Raw genomic sequence first — 24,539 nt, forward strand, 5'->3', positions numbered from 1 at the left:
TTGATCCAGAGGAAGGCGAAACAACCCTTACAAGGCATGGTCCAATTAGCCCCTAAAGGGAAAAATTCCTTCCCGACTCCAGATGGCAATCAGATAAAATCCCTGGATCAACATCATTAGGCATTACCTAGTAATTGTAGCCATGGATGTCCGTCGTCACCTCCCGCTGGGTGGGCGTTGCAGCGACAGTCCGGCGTGTGTACAGTCTGTCTGCAGACTGATACGGCTGTTTCTGATCAGAAACAGCCGTATCAGTCCGCCGACAGTGCGTACACACGCCGGACTGTCGTTGGAACGCCCACCCAGCGGGAGGTGACGACGGACCCGTCGTTGCCTCCAGTCCGGCGTGTGTACGGACCTTTAGACTGATAGCAGCAGTTTTGACTGGTCCGCTTGGCGGATCCGTGGACTAACTGTTATTCAAACAACAGTTAGGTCCATACATGTCTACAAACGACTTGTTTGAAAGTCTATGGGTCTGTTTCCACTACACGCGATTTTTCTGATGCAGATTTTCCCATAGGCATTCATTGGAGTCATTTTTTCTGCGTCCAATCAGCATCCAATCTGCCTGTAGTGGATAAAAGCCCTATTAGTTTCACACTAAAAGACTTTCAAACAACAAGTCATTTAATCAGTCATTTGATCTAGTCCATTGTTCTATAAATTCCATTGACCAGTCAAACGACATGTAAATTACCTGTAATTAGCATTTCAAACATTTTGTCGGGTGTGTGTGTGTGTATATTTTGTTTGAACGGCAAGTCGTTCAAACGTCCGGTTTGAATGACAATCTGGCATAAAATCGACGTGTGTATGCACCTTAAGTCTGAATTTTGATACCTAGCGTGTAACAATATAGATCTGTAATGTTATCTCCAAAATTATGTCAAGAAGTCAAGAGATCTCTGGAAGATCCCATCACAGTCAAAGTGATCCAATCCTTCTGCATATCAGTCCTGTGTGTGTCTCTTAGCACTGCTGGAAGATAAATCCCTCCCTTCTTATTTTACCTGACTTTGTACATTCAGCTCAAAACTCTTCACAGACAGACAAACTCCTTTCCTCAGCTCACTTTGGATGAATTGGAACGTCTAATATTCCCACATCTGCAGCTCACAGTAGGTAAATAACAATGGTACAGAAAACTTTCCTTGAGTCTCAGCTTCTTATTTTCACTGTAAATGGTTAAATTCGGACTTTGAATTGTGATTAAAATCTGGGTCTTTCAGCTCCCAACAAGAACAAATGATTTTCTTTTCAGCACTCCCTTTTGTTATTTGGAATGTTTCCTTATCCAGATAAAAGTGTTTACACTGAGCGCTAAAGCTGATCGCCGTCATAGAAACAATGCTATGCTGCGCCCCCCGCGTAAGGCTAATTCAGGGCGATCGCCAAACCCCAAATTAGATTTCCCTCTGAGTTGCTACAACTGGGAGGGGGAAAAGTATTTAACACCGCTGGGGAGTTTAGCGGCAGCAGGGAGAGCCGTTATGTAGCTCACCCAGCGTCAAACTGCCTGGGGCCTGGATACTATGTATATGATACTTAGTAACCCATTAATTGGGCTTCTTACCAATGTGAGAGCTTTCATGCCTGGCAAGATGTGATTTACGCCCAAAACATTTCCCACACTCAGCACATGAATATGGATTCTCACCAGTGTGAGATCTCTTGTGTTGAACAAGATATGATTTATCCCCAAAACATTTCCCACACTCAGCACATGAATAGGGCTTCTCACCAGTGTGAGTTCTCTTATGTGAAACAAGATCTGACTTCTTTGCAAAACATTTCCCACACTCAGCACATGAATAGGGCTTTTCACCAGTGTGAGTTCTCTTATGTGAAACAAGATGTGACTTCTTTGCAAAACATTTCCCACAGTCAGCACATGAATAGGGCTTCTCACCAGTGTGAGTTCTCTTATGTGAAACAAGATCTGACTTCTTTGCAAAACATTTCCCACACTCAGCACATGAATAGGGCTTTTCACCAGTGTGAGTTCTCTTATGTGAAACAAGATCTGATTTCTTTGCAAAACATTTCCCACACTCAGAACATAAATAGGGCTTCTCACCAGTGTGAGTTCGTTCATGGGCAATAAGAATTGATTTAAGCCCAAAACTTTTCCCACACTCAGCACATGAATAGGGCTTTTCACCAGTGTGAGATCTCGTATGTGTGACAAGATATGATTTACTCCCAAAACATTTCCCACACTCAGCACATGAATAGGGCTTTTCACCAGTGTGAGATCTCGTATGTGTGACAAGATATGATTTACTCCCAAAACAATTCCCACACTCAGCACATGAATAGGGCTTTTCACCAGTGTGAGATCTCGTATGTGTGACAAGATATGATTTACTCCCAAAACATTTCCCACAATCAGCACATGAATAGGGCTTTTCCCCAGTGTGAGTTCTCTTATGTGAAACAAGATCTGATTTATTTGCAAAACATTTCCCACACTCAGAACATAAATAGGGCTTCTCACCAGTGTGAGTTCGTTCATGGGCAATAAGAATTGATTTAAGCCCAAAACATTTCCCACACTCAGCACATGAATAGGGCTTCTCACCAGTATGAGATCTCTGGTGTTGGACAAGATATGATTTTCTCCCAAAACATTTCCCACAATCAGCACATGAATAGGGCTTTTCACCAGTGTGAGATCTCTTATGTGTGACAAGATATGATTTGTTTACAAAACATTTCCCACACTCAGCACACAAATGGGGCTTGTTCCCAGTGTGAGTTCTTTCACGGGCGTTAAGAAGTGATTTATTCACAAAACCTTTCCCACACTCAGCACATGAATAAGGCTTCTCACCTGTGTGACATCTCTCATGTGTGACAAGGTTTGATTTAGTAAGAAAACATTTCCCACACTCAGCACACGAATGGGGCTTTTTGAAACAGGAATAAGACCCTCCAGCAGTGAAAGAACTTTTCTGGGTATGAAGCCCCTCAAAGTTAGACAGGTGAGGGGAATCTGGGGGAATATTTGTGGTAATCAGGATATCTGCAGGAGACTCTTGTCCAATGACATCATCATCCATTGTACAGTCTGTGGATACAGAGAGACGAGTCTCTGAGAGGTTCCTGATGCCGGGACTCCGCGCTGCAAATAGAGAAACATCATCACTCCCTGTTAGAAAATTCTGAGGTGAGGAACAATTATCATTAGGGATGGTCGGTGAGTTGCTGATAATTCCAAGTTGATGCAAAGTATATGCATGTTGGAAATGGGCCAGATGCAGCAGCTTAACAGCTTTGCATATAATTAGCATACAATCGGCACCATCTATTTATTGGCATGTCAGTGACCATCACCAGTTATCAGCCTGACAGAGAACTGTGGAGGGTTGTGCTCATTACAGGCCGCCAATCACATGACATAAACTTTGATTTGCATACAAATTGTATGTAGCTTGAAATTCAGCCAATCAGATGCATTTCCTGAGAAATGGGATTAGCTGCATGTCATTTGCATACAAGTCAGAGGTATTTGCTTCTCATTGAGCATCCCTACACCTAAAGCATTGGCCATACATTGAAAAGCAGTAAACTCCAGCTTGATGAGACAGTGGAAGCTTTATGTACTGATAGCAAGAAATCTGCCTTATGTTTGTAGAGCAATGTGGTTTCATTCTCATTACCATTTTCTACTCGTGTCCCTTTATATGCCCCTTGTAGAGTCGGTACAAAAATCATCCGCCTCCAACTCCACGCCTCAGTTTATGAAGCCGCTGACTCCGACTCCAGGTACCCCAAATTGCTCCATCTCCGCAGCCTGTGCAGAGCTATGGTGTGAGTACAAAAATCCCTAATCCTACTGTATATATACAGGCGTCAATTCACCAAGCAATTGGTAATGCTGAAAACAGCTGATTGTACCGATCACTTCATCGTGGCCGTTACCACATGGAAAGCTGAAATTACCAAGCAGTGAGGTCATTACCGTCTTGTGCGGTAATCACCTCAACAAATGTTGGTAAATGTCAATTCATCAAGGTTACAGCATGCGGTAAAGCCCTGGATGATTACCGGCAGTTCTCCTCTGTCAGGATCAGTGCGAGACTCACAGAACTCACACAGAAGCAGAGATGTTTCTCTATGACTCACAGGAGCAGAAGCCAATAGGAACAGCCTGTCTCCTCCAAATGATTTTGATTGGACCTGAAGCCTTCTTGGGTGGGGAGGGGGTCATCACGCTTTCCTACCCCCCAGGCAGCGAGCAGAGAGAGATACAACAAAAGACGCTTCCCCTGCCTCCCTTTGCCAGTTTAACCTCTTCTGTTGCTGTTTGAAGATACAGAGTAGCTAGTGGGGAAATCCTCTAAGCAGGGCATGTTTAAAGTTTCTCGGACGTTCATCTAAGCTGTGGCAAAGAAATAAAATGTTAAAAAAGACTAATGGAGACTGATAGATTAAGAGCAAGCAGAAGCAGTATAACAAAACATGTACATTTAAAGGGATGTCAGGATGCCTTTTACTATTGTAATGTTGTCTCTGCACGGAGAACAGATGTAACAACACAGACAACTCACACTCTTCTGCTGTTACTAACAACTGGGCTTCGGTAAATTACCAAACTTCTACTGCACCTGTGAAAATATTGTTGAATTAGCACACAAAAGTCTTAAATACCGAATGCGGTATTTTCCCAACTTTTTGTTTATCGAACAGCCTTGATGAATTGGCGCCTAAGTGTAGCCATATCTCTCCTCCCAGCCTTCTGTCCAATGAAGAACTGACCCGCTGCACACTGCAGCTCCTATTGGACAGGAGAACTGTGGGGGGTGGGGAAGGGTGAGGACTAGAAATCACTGTCCTCCCCCGCAAAACGTGGGAAACCCCAGCAAACCTGATATGACCAAATATATTTTTTTGAATGAATTATTAATGTTTATAGAATTGTGTAGCTTTCACTGGTTTTCTCTGTCCCTCCCGTTCCCGGTTGGTGAAGTGGTTATGAATTCTGTATACTGTAAGCGGACATGAAAGGGCGGATTCTGGGAACTTCATGAACCCTGCCTGCCCACCCAGTAACAGGAATTACTCATGCTGTCTTCTTTCCTCCATACACAGGGAGTTCCGGTTACTGGGCATGTGCAGCTCAGGAAATCATGCCTGCTCACAGGAAATGCATGTTCACAGTTTCTTCCTGTGCAAAGGATATGAATATCCTCCAGAATAAGAGAGGAAGTAAAAGTGCCAAGAGCTTCCATACTCATATACAAACACTCCCAACTATTCAATTAAAAAAAAATTACCTACACTTTATTGACTCATCTTCACCTCCTGTGTGCCCCCTTCAGTGCTTCCTCTGTACTTCCTGTGTGCCCACTTCAGTGCTTCCTCTTTACTTCCTGCGTGCCCGCTTCAGTACTTCTTCTGCACTTCCTGTGTGCCCACTTCAGGACTTCCTCTGCACCTCCTGTGTGCACCCTATAGTGCTTCCTCTGCACCTCCTATGTGCCCATTTCAGTGTCTCCTCTGCACTTCCTGTGGGCCTCATTCACTGTCTCCTCTGCACCTCCTGTGTGCCCCTTTCAGTGCTTCCTCTGCACTTACTCTGTGCTCCCTTCAGTGCCTCCTCTATACTTCCTGTGAGCCCCCTTCAGTGCTTTCTCTTCACTTCCTGTGAACCCCCATTAGTGTTCCTTTGCAACTCCTGTGTGCCCCCTTCAGTGCTTCCTCTGCACCTCCTGTGTGCCCGCTTGCAACTCTGCAGGGAGGAAGGGGGGAAAAAGAGAGGAGGAGGCCAGGAATTGTAGGAATGCGGCCTGCGGTCCTCAGAATGCGGCCTGGGTCAAGCAAAGTTTGCCCCGACCTGAACTAACCACACAGTTTTTTTGGCCCTGCGCTGTTATACGGGGGGCTGGGTGAGATCATCTGGAAAAAAAATATTGCTATTATCTTCAGAGTGAAAGCAGCACAAATCCTAATTTTTACAGCACAAATAGCCATAAATGCTTCACTAACCAAACAGGACGCATTTTTTTTATATGTGCTGATTGTAGGGGGGCCAGCCTCATGGATCCCAGCTGAGTTCATGAATCATGCATGCCCAGTAACAGGAAGCACTTGTACGTGAAGATAAAAAGATGGGTCCATTCCCTCCGCCATGTGACACAACCTCTCGGCACGCTTCCCTATGGGCGTGGTGACACGTGTGGGAGGCAGCAGCAGCATTACCAGGCAGCTCTGCTTATAAACGCTCCCCCACACACATTATTAACTGCAACATTTTTGACTGATGGGCCCACCTGATAACTTTTATGAATATTGATCTCTTGTTTCTTAGGCCCTCCCACCCGCTTTACTTTTGTGGTTTGGCAAGTAACAGTCTGAGTAGACAGGCCTGTGTGTTCCCATGATGAATGAATGTTAATTAATATTGTTTTATTGGCAGCCCAAAGGAGTGCCATCGGCTGTGGTGTCTTTTACATTTGCAATACTGTATTTTTCAGAATATTGTCCCCCGTGTGGTGACATGCGGGGGGGGCAGGAGGAGACACAGGGGAGCAGGGGAGACACGTGGGGGTGGGGACAGGGGGGACACAGGGGAGCAGAGGAGACACGTGGGGGTGGGAGCAGGGGGGACACAGGGGAGCAGAGGAGACACGTGGGGGTGGGGGCAGGTGGGAAACGGGAGCAGAGGAGACACGTGGGGGTGGCGGCAGGGGGGACACAGGGGAGCAGAGGAGACACATGGGGGTGGGGGCAGGGGGGACACAGGGGAGCAGAGGAGACACGTGGGGGTGGGGGCAGGGGGGACACAGGGGAGCAGAGGAGACACGTGGGGGTGGGGGCAGGGGGGACACAGGGGAGCGGAGGAGACATGGGGGGCCAGGAGGGAACACAGGGGAACAGGAAGGGACACAGGGGGATATAACAGGGCAAAGGAGGTCACAGTGGGACACACAGGAGGACACGGGGAAAGAAGGGGACATACAGGGGAAGCAAAGGATGACACAGGGGGACAGAAGGGGACACATGGTGGATGGACAGAAGGGGGAACAGGAGGACAAATGGAACACAGGAGGACAATTATTGGGGAAGCACAATATATTCCCTGTTTTTTTCCTTTTCTTCCCCTCTAAACCTAGGTGTGTCTTATATTCCGGAGCGTACGTGTTGGTTTTGTATTATGTGTCGTGCACAAATGGTTAATGATGGAGTGGGCGGGGAATGGATGGAGTGGGCAGGGAATGGATGGAATGGGAGGGGAATGGATTGGAATGGGCGGGGAATGCGATTATGTAGCCTGGGTGTGGTTGCACACTTCAGAGCCTTTATATGCATTATGTGTGATCAGTTGCTGTTGTACACCTGGGAGGGGCCGTTACATGTAGTGCATCTGTTCCCCCATACAAAGCATCTTTGCAGCCAGTGGTGTGCTGCCTCTTTCTTACTTTTGTTATTGTGAGGAACAGTTTCAACAGCCTTTGCAAAGTCCAGGTATACCACATGTACTTCTTTCCCCAGATCTAAATCTGCATTTACCAAGTAACCCCAACAAAGATCTGTGTACAGAAATGTACAGTGACCATTGTCAGCTTGTTACAGTCTGATAGAACTCATTTAATTTGTGATTATAGCTACATGTGACACAATAATCATTCTCAGAGTTGGAAAGTCCTTGTCTGATTAGCATTGTATTACTGCTGTGAGATGTAGTGGGATGCTTCTCACTCATCCACCACCTCCCCTCTCCACACACCAGTACAGGGTACTCCAAAGTCAGAAGGTTGTCTGTACTGTTATTGTTACTAAGCTGCCACCAAATACAATCATAAATGATAGTTTTACATGGCAAAGGTCTAACATGAGTATGTAGCATATCCCATAATATGGCCAGTCTGTGAGCAGTGACAGTCATAACAGCAATAAGATACACATTTATTCTATATGTAATTCAGACTACTCACCTGCTCTGCCCTCTGTAACATTGTCTTCCTCTTTACTTGTCCTCAATATGTCTCCCTCCTCCATAGTCTGCTGGTCACTCCTCACATAAGTCTGTTCTTCTTCCTCTTTAATAGTCGTCATCATATCCACCTCCTCTGTACACTGCTGATCACACCTCACATATGTCTCTTCTTCTTCCACTTTAATTGTTCTCTTCATGCCACCCTCCTCCACAGACTGCTGATCACACCTCACATATGTCTCTTCTTCTTCCTCTTTAATAGTTGTCCTCCTATCCCTCTCCTCTGTACACTGCTGATCACACCTCAGATAACTTTCCTCTTCCTCATCTTTAATTGTCCTCATCATGTCACCCTCCTCCGTAGACTGCTGATCACCCCTCACATATGTGTCTTCTTCTTCCTCTTTTATTGTCCCTATCATGTCACCCTCTTCCATAAACTGCTGATCACCCCTCACATATGTGTCTTCTTCTTCCTCTTTAATTGTCCTCATAATGTCACCCTCCTCCATAGACTGCTGATCACTCCTCACATATGTCTCGTCTTCCTCTTTAACTACAGCATGTCCATGTTCCCCACCCTAAGTGCACAAAGGGAGAGACTATTTTCAATTTGAAAACAGATAACAGCATAAGCAGAAGAAAGAAATGTGTCATGGTTTAGAGTCTCTGGGGACTCTCCGCCCCACCTACCTGATAATGGTGGGGGATGGTAAGATATTTCTGCATACAATCCTGGGAATAAAGAGGACCTGTACATCTTTGGGGTGAAATTCTGTTACTGGATCCATCTGCAGAAAAACACACACTGACTAAATACAATGTCTCTATGTGTTTATCAGAAGACTGGGGGAGAAGGGGGGGTGGGTGTAGGCGGACTCTCTGTACTGCTTCATCCCTCACTAGTAATTAACATCTCCCATTACCTGGTGATGTGAGGGGCAGCTGATTATCCATTATGGTGTTCTTATTGAGGTTCTTGTATCCTTTTAAATACTGCCCCTCCTCCATGGAGAGACTGATGGTGATATCTTGACACCTTTTAGGAGCCTGAAACATACAATGATACAGTTCCCAACCAGACACATCTCTTGTTGTTATTGGATAATGTACCAACATTCCCAGCACCACTCACCTCTCTTGTCAGCAGCTCCATCATCTTCCTAGTGATTTCCAGAATCTTCTGCTTGTTGTGTCCCTCAGATATCAGGGAGTGAGGTGGGGGCATTGTGATGGTCACATGATCACCAGACTTCACTGGAGGAAAACTCTGTGTAGAAAGTCCAACAATAATGTCACACCGCTCTCAAAGAATTCTTCTCACCCCAACAGTCAGCTGTTTCCTTATTAGAGATAAAAGTGACATCATGTGACCTCCTAGAATGCTCCTCAGCTCTCCAGTCGTGTGTTTTATTATTAGAGATAAGAGTGATTTCATGTAACCTTCCACAATCCTCCTCACCTCTCCAGTCATGTGTGTGCTTTATTATTAGAGATAAGAGTACCTCACCTGTCCCATCAGCAGATAGATGATCTCTAGTGTGAGGTTGAATATCTTCTCAGTCATGTGACTCTGGTCCTCCTCCATCCTCAGTGATGTGGTTATGTGATCTATTCAAGATTCCCCAACCTTTTGATAGAAATTAAGGAGGGGATATAATCCAGGTTGTACAGTTGTCAGTGGTGAAACTATTCATACAGGATCCCACCAGCACTCCCCCATTGGGGTAACATGTGGGTGGTAGGGCTATGCAGTATATCACAGGAAAGCATAATAAGTTGGTTTATAGCTACCTGTGCACTATACTCCCAGCTTGCTGCAGTCCTGTCCTCCCTCTGCCTCCTCTCCAGCTGGCCTTCTCTCCTCACATCTACCTCCCACTGTTACCATTCCTGTGATGTTACAGCAGTGCTGGTAGTGGTAGATGAATGAGAATATGAGGAGAGAAGAGGCGGAGACTGAGGCTAATGGGAGCAGAGGACTGGACCACACTGTGACAGGTAGCTATAAACCAATGTAAATCCTTCCTTTTACTACTCTGCATGGAAGTTGGGGAAGAGAGCAATACTGGAGTGTGGACATGGCTATACTGGAGGAAAAATGGCAAAACTGCAGTGGGGGGACATTACATACTGAAGGATAATGGCAATGCTGGGGGACACAGAGAGGATATGGGTATACTGGAGAAGAAATGGCATTACTGGGGTGACATTACATACTGAAGGATAATGGCAATGCTGGGGGACACAGAGAGGATAGGGGTATACTGGAGAAGAAATGGCATTACTGGGGTGGGGGGACATTACATACTGGAGGATAATAGCAATGTTGGGGGGATACAGGGTGGACACGGTTATACTGGGGAATAAATGGCATTACTAGAGTGGGGGTCTTGCATACAGGAGGATGATGGCAATGCTGGGGACACAGGGTGGACATTGCTATACTGGAGGAAAAATGGCTTAAGTGGGGTGGGGAATGCAAAAAAAAAGTTGGTTTATACCAGCATCCTGTATTCCAAAAATGGCTAAATTAGTGTCAAGTACTGTCCCTGAGACCAGATTTTTCTTGACTCTGTAATGAGACTGAATTATTATTAGTAAGGTGAGATTTAAAAAAAAATGACAAACAAGTCAAAGCTGTAATGTAAAAGTCTCCTGTATGGCAATTACTTCAAGATGGTTGATCAGGATAGTGACAGGTGTGCTATAATAATTCCAATATTTGTTTAGGGCTTTTCTCCTGTTGGACTCAAGGCGCTTGCGAGGCAGCCACTAGAGCGCACTCAGCAAGCAGTATCAGTGTTATGGAGTCTTGCCCAAGACCTCCTTACTGAAAAGGTGCTGTCTTACTGAATAGGAAGAGTTTAGAACTTAAAGGGGTTCTCCGTGTCTTTTAAAAAGCAAAAACTGACACTTACCTGGAGCTTCTATCCCCCCCTGCAGCTGTAATGTCCCGTGCTTAGGGTTGCCACCCAGCCGGTATCTGGCCGGCTCAGCCGGAAATTCCAGTATAAACCCGGAGCCCAAATTTTTTTTTACTGGCATGTCATTTGCCGGTAAAAGTCTAAGCTTATCTGACTCCTTTCCCCTCTATTCTAAGATAGGCATAAATTCCAGCCAATCATGAGCGAGTGTTGCAGCGCCCCCTGGCTGTGTTGTTCACTACTCGTACAGGCTGGTGTAGTAGGAGGAGGAGGAGGCAGCTGACAGTCCTTGCTGCCTGTGTGAGCAGCATGTGAGTGTGCCCGGTCTCTGCAGGCTCCACAGCTAGGGGAGGAAAAGGCAGAGACACGATCAGCAGCAGTACAATGTACTGTGTGAGGAACAGCTGGGATGTGAAGGAGAGGACAGGGAGGAATATCAGTCAGAGGTGAGCAGACAAGCCTCAGGAGAGCAGGGATAGGATCAGCAGCAGTACAATGTGCTGCCGCAGTGTGAGGAAAGCTGGGATGTGAAGGAGAATACAGAGAGGTATGTCAGTCAAAGAAGAGGTGAGCAAAGGAGCCTCAGACTAGAGACTGGAAAGAAAAGATGAATCATGCCAGTGCTGCTGTTATACAGGTCAGGGAAACAGAGCTATTCTTATAGTGCACCAATGACATCATTTTGTGTTCTATATTAGCAGGAATATGTCATTGTTGCCTTATAGGAATAGCTCTCTAGTTCCATCCAATAGGACGCGTGCCACCTGCTTGAAGCGCAGGGCATTATTGGTAATTAACACCTTATATCCCTGCCGCACACCTGTAGCAATTAATTCTCATTTGAATCACGAGTAACCACGAGTGGTTACTTGTGAGAGCAAGCCTGGTCTATGGTAGAGGTGAGATTAGGTTGTGAGCTCCTCTAAGGACAGCCATGACATGACTATGTGCTCTGTACAGTGCTGCAGGAGATGTCAGTGCTGTATAAATATATAATAATAATAACATGGTAGGACATTAGACTATGACTATGGTAGGATTCGATTGTGAGCTCCTGTGAGGACAGTGACATGACTATGTACTCTCTAAAGTGCTGCATAAAATGGCAGTGCTATATAAATACATAATAATATGGTAGAACATTTGGAGTATGACTATGGCAAGGATTAGATTGTAAGCTCCTCTGGGGACAGTCAGTGACATGACTATGTACTCTGTAAAGTTCTGCAGAAGATGTCAGTGCTATATAAATACATAATAATAATATGGTAGGACATTAGACTATAACTATGGTAGGATTAGATTGTGAGTTCCTGTAAGGATGGTCAGTGACATGACTATGTACTCTGTGAAGTACTGAAGAAGATGGTAGTGCTATATAAATACATAATAAAATATGGTAGGACATTTGACTATAACTATGGTAGGATTAGATTGTCAGTTCCTCTAAAGACAGTCAGTGACATGACTATGTACTATGTAAAGTGCTGCACAAGATGTCGGCGCTATATAAATATGCAACAATAATGGCTGGCTGTATGATAGATAGGACCTTTTAATTTCTCTTCACAGGTTGGGAGTCCCATCTATGGGATGACATGGATAGGTTTTCTATATTTTAATGTTATGCCTATGATCAACCATAATCTGTTGTAATAATGCCCTCTTCTTCCTGTTCTTGTTCAATTTTGGCAGTCATCTTGAGCGATTTTGAGAAAAAAGGGCGTAACAGACCACACCTACTTTTAGGCCCCACCCAAGCCGGTATTTTTTTTTAACCAGAAGGTGGCAACCCTACCCGCGCTGTCCTCCTCCGATCACCGTGATTGGAGGAGGACAGCGTGGGACATTACAGCTGCAGGGGGTCGATAGAAGCCCCAGGTAAGAGTCAGTTTTTGCTTCTTAAAGAGACACTGAAGCGAGAATAAATCTCGTTTCTTGTCTCATAGTCAGCAGGGGCATGTGTGCCCCTGCTAAAACGCCGCTATCCCGCGGCTGAACGAGGGTCCCTGACCCCCCAACTCCCCCCCACCTGCAAAATCAACCGCCAACTTGGTCGTAGATTTTGCTGCTCTTCAGGCAGGCCTAACGGCTGAAGCCCTGCCTCTCAGCGCCGTCTATCAGCGGCGCATCGCCGCCTCTCCCCCGCCCCTCTCAGCGAAGGAAGACTGAGAGGGGCGGGGGAGAGGAGGAGATACACGCTGACAGATGCGCAAGAGGCAGGGCTGCGGCGGTTAGCCCTGCCTCTATGCAGAAGAGGGGAAGCACTGTTCGGAAAGGATTTCGGGGGGTAAGGGACCCCCGTTTAGCCACGGGATAGCGGCGGTTTAGCAGGGGCACACATGCCCCTGCTGACTATGAGGTCTAAAGCGAGATTTATTGTCACTTCAGACTCTCTTTAAAAGACACCAAAAAAACCCTTTAACACAAGTCTCCTATGTCAGAGGCAGAGCCCTTAACCATTACTATGACCTCCTCTGCAACAAAGTATATCCACCCTGACCTCTGATCTACTCAATATATAATAAGAATTACCTGTTTCAACAACAATATCTCCTCGCCACTTACTCCAACTTATCTTCCTGCCGATACATTACATCCCTTACTACTGTACTGCCTCTGTTAGACCACTTCCTGCCCGTGTCACATGATCACTTTCTGTCTTTGGTTTATTTTCTTCTTGTTTGTGCTTTTCACTTAGGAGAGGTAAGATTGCCATCTTGTGGTGAATAGGCTAACTGCAACCTCTATTTGTAGACTCACCTGCACTTAGCCATATAAAAGGTAGCCATACACTTGGGCTTCAGAGGAGCCGAAATAAAATAACATATTTAGAAATAGTTTAAAAAGTGAAAGTAGATATGAGCTTACCTTCTCTCAGGGAAAACACTGAGGAATAAATTAATTAATAATAGCAAGCCCAGTGTCTCAGTGAGACTTGTTTTTCTTTAGTTGTTGGTTACCCAATTAGCACATTCCGTTCCTCCTATTAATTGAATGTTATTAATAGGATGGTACTTATCCACATGTTTGTTTAAAATAGGAGGGAGGTAGGGAGGGAACTGAGGGGAGCTCAGAGCGGGGCACATTAATCAGAGGGAAGCTGTGCGGCGGGGAAAACACTTTTATCGGAGGGAGGGAAGCTGAGTGTGTGGTCTGCACGTCTGTATTTGATCTGTGTGTGTGTGTGTGTGTGTGTGTGTGGTATGAGTGTCTCTGTGATCTGCATGCATGTGTGTGAGATTTGAATGTGTGTGTGTGTATTTGATCTGTATGTGTATTTGATCTGCATGTGTGTGTCATCTGCATGTGTGTGTGTGTATTTGATCTGCATGTGTGTGTAATCTGCATGTGTGTGTCTCTGTGTGCGTGAAGAGGATGAATGGGGGGGGGGGGGGCACCAAAATTTGGTTGCGCTCAGGGCGCTGTGAAACCCAAGGCCGGCCCTGAGGAGGACAAAGCGGACAGAGGACCATGGCAACTCACTGATAGTACCAGTTTGATAGTGCTGCCCAAAAAATGATATGCTTCCGTGGACCCAGGCAGTGGGAATGCAGACTTTAATACCTAAACACACGATACAACATGTTTTCCGGGATCTGAGGCACATACAGATGGTCCCGATCATCATCATCAAACTCTTCTCCTGACCCCCCCCCCCCACCACCACCACTACCCCAACATCCCCAGACACAGACCCCTCATCGTCCTCAACATGAACATGTGATGCTGGCCTGAGCCCAACCTCCTCCTCCACATGAGGCCCCATCATCTCCTCAACGGCATCCCTCAATAATCGCCCTGGCGCCGGACCGAGAGACACAACGCTCTTGTCCGGGGAGGGCTGCTGCTGACCACTGGCTGCTGGGGTGGATGTTATAACTTGCGTGGGGCGTTGGCTGTTGCTGCTGTTGGGAGTTCTGCTCACAGCGGAGGTCTGTGAGGAACTCATGATGGGCTCACGAAACATGGTGAATGAACTGCAGTGGCAGTCTGACTGTCTGTAAATAGTAACTGAAGCGAATCACTGGCTAACGAGCTGACTAATACCAGTGAGCAGTACAACCTAACTGAAGGGTATCCCTGCCAAATGAGATGATTAATACCAGTGAGCAGTTAGCACAGTAGAACGTAACTGAAAGGTATCACTGCCAAATGAGATGATTAATACCAGTGAGCATTGAGCATAGTAGAATGTAACTGAAGGGTATCAATGGCAAATGAAATGATTAATATCAGTGAGCAGTGAGCACAGTAGAACGTAAGTGAAGGGTATCACTGCCAAATGAGATGAATAACAGTGAGCAGTGAGCACAGTACACAATGTCACTCACGAAACTTGCTGAATGACCAGCCCTGGCAGTGGCAGTGTGACTGTAAGTAGTAGCTGAAGTGTATGACTGGCTAGCTGAATACAAGTGAGCAGTACATTCTGAACCTGCCTGCCTGCACTACACACACTAGTCAGTAATCACCAGTACACTCTGACTACACTGACTACAACTAACTACAGCAATGACTCACTGGCTAGCTAACTGCATACAAGTGTAGTATGAGAGCACTGTTAGCAGTAAAAACGCTACGTTTTTCACACAAAAATGCACTTGCTGAAGCAACAATGGCCTGGAGATAATCCTCTCAGTACCAGAGTCTAGCAAGGACAGAGCATTTCATGATGGCCGCCGCGTTATATACAGGAGGGGAGGGCAGAGCCTCCCCTCCTGTGATTGGTTGCTAGGGCCTGGCTGGGGGCCTCTGATTGGCCAGGAAAGTCACTTCCGCCCATTTGTACGCATGTCCGCTAACCACGGCTTCTGCGCCGGGTTTCACGAGCGTGAATGCGTTCGAATGTACGCATTCACGGTCTGTCGAAACGGATTTTAGTGATTGAAAATTGATCCACGGCGACGAATACCTGTGGCGGATAGCGTGAAAATGGTCGTGAAATCACGGCAACTCGTGATCACAACCTCTCGGTAAGCACCACTGGTTGACAGCCTGCTTTTGTTCAACCAGACGTTCCAACATTGCCAGGATGGAATTCTAGCGTGTTGGAACGTCTATGATGAGCCGGTGCTGTGGGAGGTTCAGCTCCAGCTGCATGGCTTCTAGGGACGCTGTGGCACAACCCGAGCGCCGAAAATGACCCACAGTTCGCCTTGCCGCTCCCAAAAGAGTGTCCATCCTCTGGGAGGTGCGCAGGAATTTCTGCACCACCAGGTTCAGGACGTGGGCCAGACAGGGGATGTGGGTGAGGTTTCCCTGGCGAATGGCGGCAACCAGGTTGGCCCCATTGTCAGATACCACCTCTCTGACTTTCAGGCCTCTGGGGTCAGCCAACTCCTCTCCTGCTCTTGGAGTTTGACTAGGACATGGTCTGCCGTCAGTCGATTCCTCCCCAAAGTGACCATCTCCAGCAGTGCTTGGCACTGGTGGGCCTTCACGCTGCTGCTGAGGCGGGGGTGTTTTGTGGCGTGTTTGCCGGAGGATGGAACCGGATCAGAGCTGGAACCTGCTGTACTTCCCCTGACCCTGCTGCGGGGTGGCACCACCCCCTGGGGTGATAATGATGCTGTCCCATCCTCACCCCCTTCCACCAAACTGGCCCAGTGCGCGGTGAAAGAGAGGTACCAGCCTGTCCCAAACTGGCTTGAGCATGAGTCCATGGTCACATGGACGCGTGCACCCGACGCATGGTCAAGCCCACGTTCCACATTGGCCTTTACAAATTGGTGCAGTGCAGGGATGGCCGTACGTGCGAAGTAGTGCCGGCTCAGGATTGGCCAATCCGGCGCTGCACACTGCAGGAGCGCATGCATCTGGCTCCCCTCCTGCACAAACGAGTACTGGAGGAGCTGGGAGGACATGGCCCATGTAAGCAAGCCATTCAGCTGGTGTATGCGTCGGCTGCCGGGAGGCTGAGCCCTGACCACAAACGACTCACTCAGCAGTGTCTGGTGGTGGTGATGACGTTTTTGGCTTACACGGGAAGCCGAGGACTGCGAGGAGGGAGCAGAGACCACTGAGGAGGACTGGCTGCCTGAACAGGCCTCAGTGTCGACAGGAGTGGCAAAGTGGATTATGGTGTTCTGACCACTGCAAGGCCCAGCGCCAGCTTCCTTCAGCCTCTTGAATACCTCATGCTCAGGTTTGTGCTTATTGGCCAGATGGTTTATGAAGCTGGAGGTGCCATAGTTGGAGGGGTTAGACCCTCTGCTCATCTTCACATGGCACACATTACAAGTCACAAACTTGCTTTCCAGTGAGGGCAGATGAAAAAAACTGCCATATTGGGGATTGCAATTTTCCCTTACGTCGCCCAGAATGGGATGCTGCTGCTGATTTTGTCCCTGTGGAGGTTGGGGCCTGGTGTTGAGTGGTGCGGCTGGTGGTAGTAGTGGCAGTTGAAGCAGCAGGCTTTGGGTCACGCATTCCATGTCCACTGCTGATTCTGCCAATCCCTGCAATTCTGATCCTCCATGCCAGACCCACTGACGCATCGTCCTCCTCAGAGTCAGAGCTGACATTATCCACCTCCTGTGGATGGTAGTCCTGGTCCTTCATCTCGTCATCAACATCAAACTCCCCCTCCTCGAACAACTGCTGGGATGATGATCAGCCCGCCTCAAACTCCTCTTCTGCTGACACATCATGGATGGACTCCCCCCCCCAACAATCACTGTCACCATCTCAGACTATTCCGCAAAGCCCATTGTGCACAGAATGTGTTTTCTAGGGCTGGTGGTGGCCTGCTCTTCATCCGCCATCATCTTCATCACAGGCGCGGCGTCTTTCTCCTCCAATTTGCGCCGCTGACCCTGGTTGAAAATGGCCGCTACACGCTGCTGCGTCTCTGCAGTGTGACTCCCCCTAACAGCTGGCTAGCGGCGGAATGGAGACTGATGCGGCAGAACTGCTGATGGAGGTCGCAATGTTGCTCCCTCTCGTCTTCTTGGCCTTGTTGACCCTCCAACGGCTGCCATTGTCAGACATAGTACAAGATATGTGATGTCACAGATGATGTGTGGGGTACTTGTACATTATTAATAGCAGGCTTGGACTTTGAATCCGCACGGAGCGACAGACAGCAGAGTAGAACAAGACACACTGACACAGCTCACTGCTCAATCAGCACTGCAATAATCTGTAGTAGCTACTAGCTAACACAGTACTACTCTCTAACAACTAATAGCACTGCAGTAACTACAAAATAACACAGTAATTCTACATATACAAATACTAGCTAGCTAAGGCTAATAGCAGGCCAGCCAGCAGCAGGAGGTCTGGACTGACTGTGCACAGCACACACAGATAGCATACACAGACACAGGACCTAACTAGCAGCTGCTGTGGCTCAAAGTCTGACTGGCTGAGACTAACAACAAATTACACAGGCTAGATAACTATAGCACAATGTAACAGTGATGTAGTGAAGGTGTTTCCACTCAAAAACGCTGGGTTTAACAGTGTGATAATGCACTTGCTTAGCCAAACGGCACAGGAGTGTCTCTCAGTGTGCAGTCACAAGCAAGGACAATTTTTCATCATGGCCCCCCTCCTTATATACAGGAGGGACTGGCCAAGGTTCCCCTCTGTGATTGGTTGTTTGGGCTTAGGCTGGGAGCCCTCTGATTGGCTCAATGATGTCATGGAGGTCATCTCCATGGTTACAGTATCTCAATTTTCGGATATCCGCATTTCCTGCCAACTATCCGCGGTTTGCTATCCAGATTTGGGCCCAGGTATCCGGCATTCGATCGGATAGCTGAAAAATGTTTGGATATCCGGAATCTGGATGAGCTACATGTGCATGTGCATGTGATCTACTGGAAAGGCCTTTCCCTGTAGAGGGATAATACAGAATAGGTGGACAAATCATAGATCAGAAAACCACACACTTTTCTGTCCTGACTTATAGAGGAGGTGTCCCAGGTCACTATTCTGGTGGCTCAAAGTTTTATACCTACTTTCTGTACTTCAGTGACTTTGTCTCAGTCAATGTGCAGAAGAAGATTGTTTTTATTGTAGTATGTATGGTGCTATATGAATTTATATATTTCTCTTACTACACCATAAATAGCCCAACTCTTCTATTGGGATATTAGGGTTTCACTGTTCCTTACATATTGCTGGTTATGTTTTTTAGGATAGTGATGATGTTTCAAGTGACATGGGGGAACAGGAGGTGACATAATGGTCCCAGAGCCAGGGACTCACTAATTGGTAATAAGGCATTATCTATGTGCCTGGTCACTGCAGAGACATGGCTCTCACCACCTATCACCCTGTACTGGCCACACATAGCAGAAGCAGTCTATCACCAGTCACACTGACTAGAGGCATTCCAACCAGTCTTCTGTCCAGTATCGTGTGACCTGCCAGCTCATGCATCTACAATGGAAACTGGAGGAAGGACACCTTCCCCCTAGACTGCTGGATGCCTCTGTGTGCTGATATCTGAGAGCAGGACTGAGAGGAAAAGTGCAATGGCTAAACTAAAAGGGGTACTGACAGGGGCGCCCCCCTGCAGAATTTCAGAGCGCCCCCTCCCTGGGGCCCGCTTGGGCCATTTTGTGGGGGCTGGAGGGGTGACAGCATGAGGGGAAAGCCTTGGCCACAGTCGGCAGGGAGAGGGGAAGTTCCCCCCTCTCCCTCACATCAGGGCTCTCCCCTCTCCGCTTCCCTCCAGCTTAAGTTACAGTGTGGGCAGCGACGGGCAGATACATACCTTCCGTGCGTTCCACCGCATACTCCTCGCTCTAGCGTCTGACGTCACTTCCGGAAGTGACAACAGACGATAGAGCGAGGAGTATGCGGTGGAACGCACGGAAGGTATGTATCTGCCCGCCGCTGCCCGCTCAGCCGCTGCCCACACTGTAACTTAAGCTGGAGGGGAGCACAGAGGGGAGAGCCCTGAGGTGAGGGAGAGATCTTCCCCTCTCCCCGCCGACTGTGGTCAAGGCTTTCCCCTCATGCTGCCACCCCTCCAGCCCCCAAAAAACGGCCCCGAACGGGAGCAGGAACTGCAGGCCCTATTGTTACGCCAGTGGGTACTGACTAAAGGGTAGAGAATAGTAGTGTATAGTATTGTACAACAACAATAATAATGAGTGGCTGTTGTAGGGACACTAGAGTGTAAGCTCCTGTGGTGCAGGGATGATGGGAAGGGATCACTGTACAGCACCGTGGAATATGTCCGAGACATACAGTATGTGTGTGTATATATATATATATATATATATATATATATATATATATATATATATATATATATATATAGATAGATAGATACATACATACACAGCTGTATATACAGTATATTGGGCAGCACAATGGCGCAGTGATCCCAGCCAGGTCAACATCTGCAAGGAGTTTGTATGTTCTCCTCGTATCTGCGTGGGTTTCATACGGGCACTCTGGTTTCATCCCATATCCCACAAACATATAGATAAGTAAAAAAAAAAAAAAAAAAAAAATGTAGGAGGTGCAAAAGGCGGGTCATATGCTCCAAGCAAGAAACAAATCAAACTTTTTTAGAAAAATACCAAAAACTTTTATTAATTATCAAATAAGCAAATAGAACATACATATTAAAAAAAGAAAAAACATTAAAAAGAAAGAGGCAACCCAGTGGCCGCCATCCCACCATCAGCCATACCCAACCTCACACCCACTACACATTCACACCTGGCCAGCAGATTAGAACACATGCACTTGCTCAGTTGATATCTCATGCAAAGGGGGGGAAAACCTGGCGTATAATTTTGAGTCTGGTGTCCCCAGCTGGAACCTTGAGTGTGGTGAGGAGCTCGGGATAAATAAATCAAAGTTCAGCAATGCACAACAGCCATATAAGCAAGAGGGAGATACAAAAACAGGGGCGTCCCCCTGTCTCCGTGATGCAAGCCACAGTTCCAGAAAGCATAGGTATATGTTGGTGTACAGTTGTGAACAAAGCCAGAGCACAGCAGAGTCTATATGGACATAAGCAAAAGGCAGCAAGCAGAGTCAGCCTATGCAAGAGCTATACATGGACATGGATGATTTGTCCAAATGAACATGTGCCGTTCATACGATACCCTGTGTTGAATGTCCTCTCAGCTCAGCTTGAATCCATATTGCAGCAAACAGTTCCAAGGTCAGATGCAGCCAGGGGCAGACACAGTAAACAGAGCCAGACTCCCTTTGCTCTGTTAAAGTTTCCAGACGGTTTGCATGGGTAAGGTCACACTAGGGACCAGAGAAGCATGGTGCAGCGTGCAAACAGCAAGGAAATGTCCAACCAAGGGAGGTTCAGTCGGGTGAGGCAGAACGGCATGAGAGGTGGGTAGAAACGGCCTCAGGACGCCAAGCCACGCGTTCCTGACATGTTTCGCCGGACTTCCGGCTTTCTCAAAGGGGGCGTGGCACAATCATATAGATAAGTAATCCACACACTGTAATGCAGGGACAACAGCTCCTCAGGTATACTAAACCTGGTCACAGGCCGGTGCCAAGTCTCAGGCTGGATTGCTTTCACAGCCCTGGAAGCGTTGTGTGAGCAATGACTATTGTAGGGTCTAGATTGTGAGCCCCCTCTGAGGGATAGTTAGTTGATGCAAATGTTTATGTAAATATATGCAGCTTGAAAATGGACCAATCAATTTAAACTTGGGTTTAAATTGATTGGTCCATTTTCAAACAGCATACATTTGCATAATTTCAGAAGAATTTGCATCTCATTGATCAACCCTATTCTGTGAAGCGCTGCGTAATATGTTGGTGCTTTATAAATACCTAAATAAATAAATATAAATGTATACTAATACTGTTTGACTGTGGTGAGGACATTAGAGTGTAAGCTCCTGTGGTGCAGAGACTGATGGGAATAGATCAGTGCTCTCTGTACATTGCTGTGGAATGTCAGAGCTATATAAATGTATAATGATAATAGTGTGTGACTGTGATGAGGACATTGTTATAAACTGTTCTTATATCACCTTGCTTCAACACCAGTAACTTCTTACAGTTACGTCTCACAGACTGGGAGATCACTTGACTCTCCACACAGCAAGCAGGAGATAGACTTTCTCAGGCTTCTTCAAGGTTTACGTTATTTATTCAGGAAACAGGAATACAGATAGATACATTCATCATATCCTAGCCATGCCAATCTTCATGTTGCGTTACAAGCTCGTGATTAGACTCCCTGCTGAAGTCAATCAGGTACCTTCTTCCTAACTACGTTACACTAAACTACCTATGTACAGCATACATTATATCAGATTACAGAAAGGAAGAACATGCTTAGAGGTCCCAGTCGGCCTTGCGAGCTAGTGCGGAAGGAAGAAGCAGAATGCTCTCTCCATCGCTCACTCCGGGTTTAATACAGACTAGGAAAGAGTTAAATATGACATCATCTTCGCCACCCCCTAGATCAGATTATTGGTGGACCCACTCGTGGTGTCATCATACCCACCTACTTGATTAATAATCAATGAGGCATTTGACCTAAATGCAGGAATGTGGATGTTTAGTAAATATGGCCGATGTTTACTGTTCCTGTGGTGTACGTGGAGGTCAGAGTAGGCCGATGGCCTTCTTTTAGGAACATGTTCTCAGTATCTGCGTGTATCTTCTGCTACACGCAGACCCTGAGATGCCTCTGCCTGCATCACAAAACCTCTATTGATTTTAAAGGCATACACTGTGGACAAGCCTTTTACATAAAACTCAGGCCAAGTAACTGAGGCCTACTTAAATTATAACAATCCCCCCTAAAACGGCTTGACCCGCAGATCCCAACGTCTGAACCTCCCAGTACCTGGTTTCTTTCTTTTAGGTTTCACTTTTCGATGTTCGTGCTCACACAACTTCTCTGCTCTAGGCTGTTACTCCTGGAATAGAGAGAGCAAGACCTCTTGGTCTTCCTGTAAACAGGCTCTCTGGGGATGCCCTACTTCTAAGTCCCTCTATACCACATGCTCAGCATTTGCATCACTTGCGTATCACTCACAAACTTGCATGACCACAGAGAAGTGAAACTCGTTTGGTTGTTACTCAATGGAGCAGTGCCAGGTGCCTTCTAAAAGAGCGCCTTTATACAATCAACTCCATCACCGGTACTACTAAACCTATACCCGTGACCCTGTATATCCCTTAATTTGAAAATATCGGTTCAGGAGATTGTTTATGAGGCACCAATCTCTGGACCAGGTTAATTTGTTTTACGTAATTTTAACACGCAACCTCACCTGGATAATGATGCCTAACGTTGTCATCCCCATCCAGACGACCAGTGGGTGTAGAAAAAACTTTGGAACTGCAGAGGCCCAGTCCGAGTGTCCCTGGAACATCACCGGAACCTTTGTCCACCAGGTCAGACTGGCACTCACCTGCTCATTTTTGTGTTCTACCTCGTTAAGATCACCTGTATCATGGTGAAATCTTACCTCTAACTTAGTGTACTGTTTGTTTAACCTTTGTAACAAAACGTGGTCGTCTTGGATCAAACCCTGTTCCCCTTTGTGCCATGTCGTGTTCTCTTTCAGGACGGGAACTACCCCTGAAACTTTGCACTTTAGAGTTCTCTTAACAATTTGAGAAACAACGTCATCCAACCTGGATGACTGGATCCATATGGGATCTCCGCTCCCACAATATGTTCCCCTTGGAAAATCTCCCTTATCGGAACAATTATGAGAATATACCTTGAATGTATCATTAGACCTTATGTTAAAAAACCAAACCTTTCCTTCAGCCACCGGAACTATCGGTCGGGCTTCAGGGTGGATCTTTTGAATGGTATCCTCGCATTCTGCGTTCTTGAGCCTGCAGGCTTCTTCACTAAATTTGACTTGCCCCGGCCAACGCAGGTACTTCTGCAAGAATTGCCCGCATGAGGACAACTCTACTTGCTTCACCTCCCCGTCTAGCACCAAAAAAGGTTGACCTCTCAGGTCCTGGTGTGAGACACGGGTTGAGGTGGGAACTAAGGAAGTGGCGGTGCCTAAAGGAATCTTGCACCGTTTCCATTTGTTCACCCAAACATCTCGAAGCTGCCATGCAAAAGATCCTTCTCCAGAAAAATCGATATACCTCCCCTTGTCCAATCTCAGTTGCACAGGATCTTTTAGCATCTCCCTGACAACATATGTCCCCAACTGTCCTGATTGGACCTCTTCCCCCCTTATGTCCCGAGGCACAATATGTACCTGAGGTCGGGAAGACTGTACTCTCTGCAATTTTTCAATTAAGAGTACCTCTTCACTTACCCAACTATCATGAGGATAAGCTGCTGCATATGGACTGTGTAATATCGTCCCCTGTTGTGACCCGTGTGGTGTGAATGGGGTTCCCTGTATTGGCGTTCCCTCCCCCAGGACCGCTCTCCCCACCCTCTTTGTCACCTGGAAATGTGGCTTGATCTCGATTTTTACTTCTTGTTTCGAGAACCACCCACCCTCGGCTTTCCAGCCTTTACGTGTGTATAGTTGTTTCAGAGGCACTCTCTGTTGGTAGCTCCAGAGTGTGATGTTGTCCCCTGCGTCTCTCTGGTAAGAGAATTGACGCCTCCTGCTCGTTCCTCTCCAATCTGGAACCATCTCACTCTGCACAACCAAGACAAGGTACCCCTGAATCACACACTCCACCTTTTGCATGTACCCATTGTACTGCAATGTACCTTT

General features: G+C 46.8%; 1 protein-coding gene across 1 annotated transcript in view; it reads right to left on the bottom strand.

The window, feature by feature from the left end:
• Window positions 1–335: 335 nt before the first annotated feature.
• Window positions 336–24,539, bottom strand: part of LOC137536979 (zinc finger protein 721-like) — a 56,234-nt gene continuing 32,030 nt past the window's right edge. The window contains exons 8-13 of the mRNA XM_068259143.1: window positions 9,456–9,556; window positions 9,081–9,215; window positions 8,872–8,995; window positions 8,639–8,736; window positions 7,944–8,526; window positions 336–3,127 (exon numbers count right to left, since the gene is read on the bottom strand). Of these exons, the coding sequence (XP_068115244.1) occupies window positions 1,560–3,127; window positions 7,944–8,526; window positions 8,639–8,736; window positions 8,872–8,995; window positions 9,081–9,215; window positions 9,456–9,556 (2,609 nt within the window). The 3' untranslated portion in view covers window positions 336–1,559. The remainder of the gene's footprint in view (window positions 3,128–7,943; window positions 8,527–8,638; window positions 8,737–8,871; window positions 8,996–9,080; window positions 9,216–9,455; window positions 9,557–24,539) is intronic.

Source organism: Hyperolius riggenbachi, chromosome 10 (genome assembly GCF_040937935.1).
Source record: "Hyperolius riggenbachi isolate aHypRig1 chromosome 10, aHypRig1.pri, whole genome shotgun sequence".
In the NCBI taxonomy this organism is placed as follows: domain Eukaryota; kingdom Metazoa; phylum Chordata; class Amphibia; order Anura; family Hyperoliidae; genus Hyperolius; species Hyperolius riggenbachi.